The sequence below is a fragment of the Anopheles stephensi genome, chromosome 2 (genome assembly GCF_013141755.1).
Source record: "Anopheles stephensi strain Indian chromosome 2, UCI_ANSTEP_V1.0, whole genome shotgun sequence".
Lineage (NCBI taxonomy): Eukaryota > Metazoa > Arthropoda > Insecta > Diptera > Culicidae > Anopheles > Anopheles stephensi.
Window position 1 is genome coordinate 55,315,801 of NC_050202.1, and position 8,105 is coordinate 55,323,905.

At 53.5% G+C, this 8,105-nt stretch overlaps 2 protein-coding genes across 9 annotated transcripts in view; one reads left to right on the top strand and one right to left on the bottom strand.

Moving 5' to 3' along the window:
* The window catches only part of LOC118502874 (troponin T, skeletal muscle), an 11,272-nt gene extending 10,915 nt beyond the window's left edge, over positions 1-357 (top strand). For all 8 annotated transcript variants that reach the window (XM_036035588.1, XM_036035584.1, XM_036035587.1 and 5 more), the window contains one exon: positions 1-357. This exon is cut by the window's left edge and continues 810 nt beyond it. The gene's annotated coding sequence lies outside the window, so the exon portion shown is untranslated.
* A 160-nt stretch (positions 358-517) lies between these two features.
* Positions 518-7,927, bottom strand: LOC118502833 (nuclear pore complex protein Nup98-Nup96). Its single transcript, XM_036035509.1, has 6 exons — positions 7,232-7,927; positions 4,824-7,073; positions 4,515-4,740; positions 1,422-4,441; positions 1,221-1,333; positions 518-1,138 (listed from the first exon to the last, which is right to left on the bottom strand). The coding sequence occupies exons 1-6, from the start codon at positions 7,500-7,502 to the stop codon at positions 821-823; spliced, it is 6,198 nt and encodes a 2,065-aa protein (XP_035891402.1). The 5' UTR covers positions 7,503-7,927; the 3' UTR covers positions 518-820.
* Between the last annotated feature and the right edge of the window lie 178 nt (positions 7,928-8,105).

The window sequence follows — 8,105 nt, forward strand, 5'->3', positions numbered from 1 at the left end:
TTAGAAAACATAAGCATGCATTAAGCACAAGTGGAAGCAGAACAAATAGACAAGAAGCGTGGCAAACAACATCCTCTCTACACATGCACGCGAGCGAAACGAGCAAACAACAAGAGTAGACGACAAAAGAAAAGAGTTGGTAGAGAACAAGATCATAGCGAGCAGAGAACAAAACATCAGCAAGAAAAGGGCAGGAAGAGATAGTGAGAGAGAGTGAGAGAGAGAGCATAACAACAAACAGCTCCAGTGCAACCACGATGAGCCCTTTTATATTGGATACAACAGCTCTCAACAGCCTTAACATCATCTGTCATGAAGGTTTACTATTTTAATTGATTATTTAATTATTTAAAGGAAGAACGCTCTTTATAAAAAAAATAAATTATTTATTACAAACTACACAATCAAAAAGGAAGAAACAAACAAACCACCCCGCGGAATCGCCGAGATACGTAGCCCTCCCCCCCGTCCCCAGATTTTCCTTCTTTTCTTTGAGACGATTAGAAAACGAACGGCCTTCACCTTTCACTGCATTATTTATCCGTGTATTTATTTTACGTTATTATATATTTATCGCATACAGTCACTTAGTAGTATTAACATGAAAAAAAAAAGGAAAACATACATGATGCGGCACGCGCGCGCGCTATAGCTGCTGAACCCGCGGAACCCGAACCGTTTTCTTGCATTAGCTGTGTGAGCACACAATGCGACTACTACACATGTATAATGCACACCCACCGTCAACCAAAAACGTAACCAGAGAACACTCCAAGAAAGCTCGCGTGCTACACACACACACGCACACACATGCATCCGTCTACTTTTGCTTCAATTCTTCCACCAGGAACGCACGCAACATGTGGTCCAACTCCTCCAGCACGTGCTCCTCCGGCAGCGGTAATCGTTCGAGAGCACCGCGCATCAGCGTGCTGCCACTGATCTGCGGATCGTCCGCGTAATGGGTGCGAATCAGGAAGGCAAGCCGTTGCGCAATTTCGCTCTGCAGAAGGGTGTGTTTCGGGGTGGGACACGGGAACATCTTTATCACCGAGCACAGTTCCGATAGTTTCGGTTTCAGGCTTTCGAGTCGCTGCTCCATCAAATCTTCGTCCATTACATCCTTTAGCAGCTCGAACTGTGAACAGAAAGCGATGGGAGAGCAAGATACATTACTTTCCGTCTCTAGTGGCTACTACAAGTTCGCTTGTATCGCTTACCTTCTCATTAAGCTCGATGAAATCAACCAAAATCTGACCCTTTGTGGTCCAATTCGCTATCTGTTTGGTGTCCTCGATGGCATCCAGCATGGCTTTCAGCTGTGGGATTTTGTCTGTAATAAGAAGTAATAAGAAAACCCGCCAGCCATAAGGTCAATAATGGGGCTATTCGAAATAATATCGCTCTTTAAAAACACTTACTGTTCATCACGTACTCCGGTGCGAGGTGCTGCAGTATGACATCATGCGCCAGGGCCCACTGCTTCGCCTGCAGCAGATAGTGAGCCTGCTGTCTGTAGTCGAACACGGCGCTGGCCCGGACAGCTTTCGCCCAGAAAATCCACCGCTCCGGGATGCCCAGCTCGTCGACGATAAAGCTTTCCCGGGCTAGATAATCCTCCCGGTCCTGTTCGGTCCCGCCGTCATCCTCACTGTCGCCGCCCCGTTCGGGGGTCAATTGTACGTAGCGGTACAGTATCTGCTGAATCGCATGTTCTCGCCGGGCTTGATCGTTGAGATGCAGCAACACATACACTGCCCACTGCCACAGCCCGTGGCTTTCGAGCTGGGCCGCAAACTCTACATGAATCTTGCCCCGATAGTGCTCGGAACAGTGATGATAGCCGAGCGTCTCCAACACCTGCAGCAGCAGCCAGCTCAGCCGGAAATCGGTCGGATCGGCGGTGTGCGAGGCCGGATTGAGCAGAGCTTCCAGTGGATAGCTACGCTTCGAGTAAAGCTTCAACAGATGGAAGCGCAGATCCTGCAGCGGAGCATTGTTTAGGCCCCTTTGCGTGTACCGTGCCCGGTACGGGGGCAACGGTGGGTGGGTGAACGATTCGGCCGATTCGTACGCTTCCTCGTACTTCATCAGTGCGTCCGTAATGGAGGCTGTCGGTGGACAAATGTACCACAGGTGCAGCGCCAACGCACCCAGCCAATCGACGCGCTCGAGCATGTTGATGGGACCGTGCGACGAGCTCATCATGCGAACGCCCGCAATCGCCATAAACGCTTCCAGCCGCCGTGGATCGATGAACTTGTCCGCTTCCGAATCCTGCCAGTAGGAAAGCTGATGTTGCAGCAGCTGCCGCACCACCGGCCCACCGGATATCTGTGCCAACAGCATCGCCAGATTAATGTCGTTGTTGGTGAAGGCCAGCTCGCACGCTTCCAGCACCTTGTGCGTATGGATCAGCTCAAGCAACTGATCGAGATAATCACGCTTTTCCGCCCGTTTGCTGGTCTGCTGCGAATGAATCGTTACAACGTGCTCGATCCACTCGGAGAATAAGTCGCGCCGGAACATGGTGCTCAGGTGGCTGGCTTCATCCACCTCTTCGAGCTCTTCTCTGGCGCCCCAAAGTGAGGCGAGTAGCGACCACAGCTGGGCACAAAATTCCCCGTACTCATCGCTCGTACCTTCCACCATTGAGCGTGCCTCGAGGAGATGTTCCTCGAGCGTTTGATACTTTCCAGCCGCAACCAGGTGAGGGCAATCGTTGCCCATCGTATCCCGATGCCGACGTTCACCGTTGCGTAGCTGCACGCGCAGATGACCCACAACCGAGCGGGCAAACGATTCGTCGTCGATCAGCACCCGGTCGGCCGTTGATTTGATGCGCAGCAGTTGAAGCGCTGCGGGAGAAAAATCATTCTCCGAGCGGCCGCACAAAAATTGCTTTACCCTATCGATTCCAATGAGCTTCATCTTGGAGCCGGGTGTCGTGCTGGCGACGGACTCGAACTGACGCACCAGCTCGGTACAGTTGTCGCGCGTGTTTAGCTGCACCATCGCCGTACCGTGCGTCCAGCCTACCTTAAATTTGCGTCCATGGAAGAAGGCCAGGTTTGATTTGTTGTTCAGGAACCGCTTCAGGACGGATTTGGACAGCGGAATCACGATGTTGATCGGATGCAGCGATTCGATCTTCGGTTTCAGCAACAGCGGCAACGCCTGTGGACCGGTCGGACGCGGAATCGGTGCGAGTGTGGTCTGCTGCACACCCGCCGGCTGCTTTGACGTCGCTGTTTGCTTGGACGAAGACACGCTCAGTGTGGATCCTCCAGCGTGCATACTCTTGGCGGTCGACGTTTTCATCAGACTTCCCGGGCTGAAACAACCCACCGAAGGCGATCCGTCCATCTTTAGCAGCGACCCGGCAAGTGGGACGTGTGATTTGCGCTGAATGACCGATGGCACACTGTTAGTGTTGTACAAGCTCTGCAGCAATAAACCTCCCGTCCCAGGTCCGGTGGGCCGTGTTCCCGCGCTGGGCACAATCTGATCCGGGCTGTCCCGTCCCTCGCTGTGTCCAAACTCCGACGTCACGGACCTTCCGTCGAAGTCGTCGTCCGCGAAAAAGGACGCCTTCATGAGCTGTATTTTGTGCGGATCCGTGCCCATCTCCATCGCGATCGCAGCCGTCGGGCTGGTCGGATTGTCGCGGTGGTGTTGGGCGGAAAAGTTCATATTTTCATCACCATACGCCGATCGACTGTAATCATCGTCGTCGCCATTTTCGAACCCACCAGCGGACCGGAGTGTTGCGTTCGTGGTGACCGCCGGCTTATCCGCTGACGTATCCATTTCCTGCTGCCGCTCATTCGCCGCCATTTCCTGTCCAGGTGATGCGGTAGCATTTTCATTGTCTTTATCTTGCTGCTTGAGCGGTGGCTGTGTTTTGCTGCTACGCAGAAGCAGCTCCTTTCGCTGCTGTGCAGCCGGCATGACTTTCACCTTCTTTGGATCGGTTGGAGTTGAGTCTTCATCGTCGCTATCGCTTAACCCGTACTTGGAAAAGTGCTCTACCTTAAACACCCAGCTGCCCGTATCGGGACGATACTCGAGGAAGCGCGTATCGTGCTTGTCGCAAACGCGACGCAACTTACCCTCGTAGTCTAGCAGCGCTAGCCGTTGCGGGTCTTTGATTGGCTCGTGCAGCGTTTTGTCATGCGGCCACACCTGGTCGAGCGTGATCTGCGCTTTTCGGTTAAGCCCCGTCCCGACCGGTGGTTTGTTTTCATCGTCCGGATAGATGATCACTTCCTTGTGCCGGAAGTGCACGATTTCGTCCAGATTCAGCCCGGCAACGTCGATCGGTTCGTTGAAGTACACGTTGCCGTAACCTTTGCGACCGATGGTAAAGTTCGGCACAATGCAGCGACCCTCGTCGTCCATCAGTTGGGCGATTTCATCAAGCGTTGGGATGGTGTAGTAGCTGCAAGCGAAGCATAGAAGCAGAATTTTGAGCAACGCGAGCAACGTTTCGAAGATCGTTCGGCCGTTCTTACCCTACGCGACGTAAAACTATGCCTGTGGGATGCGGTTCGGCATCCTCCAGCACGGCAGCGACAGATGTCGATAGGTCGGTTCCAATTCCGCCACCCACGCTCGTTTCGTTCAAGAAGGACCGGTTCGAGATGAAACTATCGTTCACCGTTTGGTTGCCTAGCACGGGTGATGTACTGTCCTTTCCAGTACCCTTTCTTAAGCCGGTTTCATCTGCTTCTCCCGATTCTAGAATTAAGCCAGAAAGAAAAAAAAAAGGCGTTACAACATTTTCTTCATTGCCCTTTTGGGAAGTAGGTAAGTGTATTTACCTTCACGAATGGCACCGGAAGACATCGAGCTGGCCCTCTCCGAACGCATATTTGAGGATGATACGGCAAACTCCTTGATCGTGTTGTCCAGCACCGATTCCGACAGGCGCTGATTGTTGCTCTGTTGTTGCTGGCGTACCTTATCCAGCACGTTCGACTGTAACCACGAGACACGTCTGCTGCCATCCGTCGATCCTTGCTGCTGCTGCTGCTGCTGCTGTTGCTGCTGATACTTACCCGACGGCCCAGTGTCGGTTGGGTGTGTTGGAATTTGATTGCGGAACGATTCACCAGCCACCGCCGATGCGCGCGTCGGTGTCGGCATGTCGTCGCCAACGATCGATGTGTTGGAGCCACCGGAAAGATTGTACGCTGCTTCACGTGTACCGCCGACCGCATCGGGGATGATGATCGTAGATTTGGTCGGACGCGGCTTGATGATCAAACGCTTTGCGTTCGGTTTGAGCGTAAAGCTGTCCTCGAGCGTGCTGTCGTACTCTTCCAATCCCTCGAAGATGGACTTCTTAAGCTGTGCTGCTCCGAGCGGTTTAACCTTCACGCGATCGGTATTTCCGGAACGGGAAGATATCTTCAGCTGATAGTTCGAGCCTTCCAGGATCGCCTTCTGTGCCGACGGGTTGGTCGGCTTTAGCGATTCCTCCGAAGGTCCGGCCAGCGGTTTGATGCCCTTGAAGATGGGATTGTCGCCGTACGGCGAGGTTGCCATCGCAAGAATCTGCTGATGAATAGGTGCCGCTTGCTGTCCGGCGGCTCCTTGAGCCATCGCGCCGAGTCCACCGAGGTTGGACATACCTAGCCCACCGGCACCAGCACCAGCTCCGAACGATGTTCCCATGTTCATCGTGCCGAACGTACCACCCCCACCAAGGGTGGACGTGTTGCCGAACAGACTGGTGCCCGTCCCGAGTCCACCGGGCTTAGCGGCCGTATTACCGAACAGAGAGGACGATCCCGTACCGAACGTAAGTCCACCGGTTGTTCCTCCAATCCCAACACCGGTCGATGTGTTCGTTCCCAGACCGAACGTCGGTGCAGCTTGCTTGTTGAAGGTGTTGCCGAAAAACGAATTGCCACCCGCGGTGTTTGTGTTTGTACCGAGCCCGAACGTGGGCGCGTTCGAGGTTGCGCTCTGTCCAAACGTGGTGCCTCCGAGCGTGCCGAACGTGTTGGCCGGCTTCGCCCCGAACAGTGTCGATCCGGCGGCACTGGTCTGTGTGTTCGTCCCGAAGTTGAAGCTGGACGGTGTTGACTGAGCGCCCAACGTACCAAATGCACCTGCACCGGGAGCGGCTGCACCTGCGCCCGCACCCGAAAACAATCCACCCGGTTGCGTAGCCGTATTCTGCGTGCCAAACCCACCGAAACTGGTCTGTCCGAAGGTGCTTGTGGCCGGCGCTGCCGTTTGCCCGAACAATCCGCCCGTTGTGCCGGTGGCACCGAACGCGGGTTTATTTGCTCCCAGTCCACCACCCAACGTGGAGGTGGTCGATTGAGCGAAACCGAAGCCCGGTGCCGACGTTGCTGCCGGATTGCTTCCGAACGGTTTGCCAAACGTACTGCCCGCGGTCGTACCGAAGGCGGGCGTCGTAGTGGCACCGAACGTGTTGGTCGACGTACCAAACAGGCCGCCGGCGTTCGGTTGGGCCTGATTCTGGCCAAACAAACCGGTCGTTTGCGTCGCACCCGTGCCGCCGAACAGACCCGTCGATTGTGTACCGGCTCCGAACAGTCCCCCGGCACCGGGCGCACCCGCCTGCGGACCTTTCCGGTTGGCGGCATAATCCTCGAACCGTAGCTCCTCGACCGATTTGTTTTCATAATCCTTCATGAACGTAATGCAGTGCTGCTTCGTATTGACGGTGGTGGTTTGACCATTCTTTACCAGCGTATCCGTACCGTGGGTTTGCTGATACTTGGCAACCGCGGTTCCATTGCCACCGACAACACCCGGCACTGCCGCGGCACCGAATGCGGGTTTGGCCGCACCGAACAACCCACCCGGAGTTTGCGTGTTCTGTCCAAAGAAACCGGTCGTGGCCGTATTGTTCGTGGTGGACTGCCCGAACAGAGACGTCGTTTGGGTGGCCGGTTGTCCGAAAACACCAAATCCGGCCGGTTTGGCTGCGCCGAACGATGTATTGTTATTATTTCCAAACAGCGACGTATTGGCTGCGGTATTATTTTGCGTCCCGAACAAAGACGTTGTTTGGGGCTGTGTTTGGCCAAAAACTGAAACATTACAAAGTTTATTAGATTTTTTTCCGCTCAAACCAAAACAATAGATGAATGTTATTGTACTACGACGCAATAACATGCATGAGCATTACACAGCGTGACGTCATGCAGATGCACCATTGCACCAACACCAGCCCTGCCCCGCTACTTACCCCCAAACCCCGGTTGCGTCGTTGCCGCACCAAAGGCTGGTGCAGTGCTGGTGCTTGCACCGAACAGACCTCCAGCTTGTTGCGTTTGTCCAAAGAGCGACGTTGTGGGCTGCTGGCCAAAGGCTGGCGTGGCCCCGAATGCGCCCGTCGCCGGTTTGCTGAATGCGGTCGTTTGCCCGAACGGGCTAGCCGCCGCCGTGTTGGTCCCGAACGTCCCGAAACCAGTGTTGGTGGTAGGCTGACCGAAGCCTCCGGGCTTTGCACCGAACATGGCTAAACGCGTGTACAGTAGCAGTCGAACGGATACGCACTGGTGAAACTAAACCTCACCGGAAGGGGGGTTGTGTCTTTGGGCACGAAATTCTATCCCAATCACCAGGGTTTTTACTATTTTTTAACACTCCGCGTACCAACTTTCGATGCACAACAACCAGCCGCTCACTGAAAGGCAGCCGTCAAAAAACGCGCCAACATAACCTCACTGTCAATCAGGCTCTTTGTGGATGAAAGACTAGCGCTCTCGCTCGTTACGTACTGCAGTTACACTTTACACAATCGACTATAATTTTGGTACAATTTAGCACATTCACTTTTGCATACGGTCAGTAAGGGATACTTATCGGAATTTACCAAAAATTATGCGACTTCCAGAACATTGCTGGTCAAACTGTTTGCAGAAAAATGGCATTTATGTTTTTGACAGTTCTTCGAAAGTGTTGCAGACGGTCTATACTGGCAGGTTGGCTCGTCCACTGCACATTCTTTGTACAGCGGTTTTTATTATTTATTTTTCTAATAAAAATCAGGTTTTTTCTATCAATAAAAATTATTAAAAAATACTGCACTTAAGTTTTACAACAAATAAGCCACGGCA

Coding starts and splice junctions, on each gene's coding strand:
- LOC118502833 (XM_036035509.1), bottom strand. CDS start 7,502: ATGTTCGGTGCAAAGCCCGGAGGCTTCGGTCAGCCTACCACCAACACT. Junction 4,442..4,514: donor ATAGTTTTACGTCGCGTAGG/GTAAGAACGGCC, acceptor CTTCGCTTGCAG/CTACTACACCATCCCAACGC. Junction 1,139..1,220: donor TCATCGAGCTTAATGAGAAG/GTAAGCGATACA, acceptor TTCTGTTCACAG/TTCGAGCTGCTAAAGGATGT.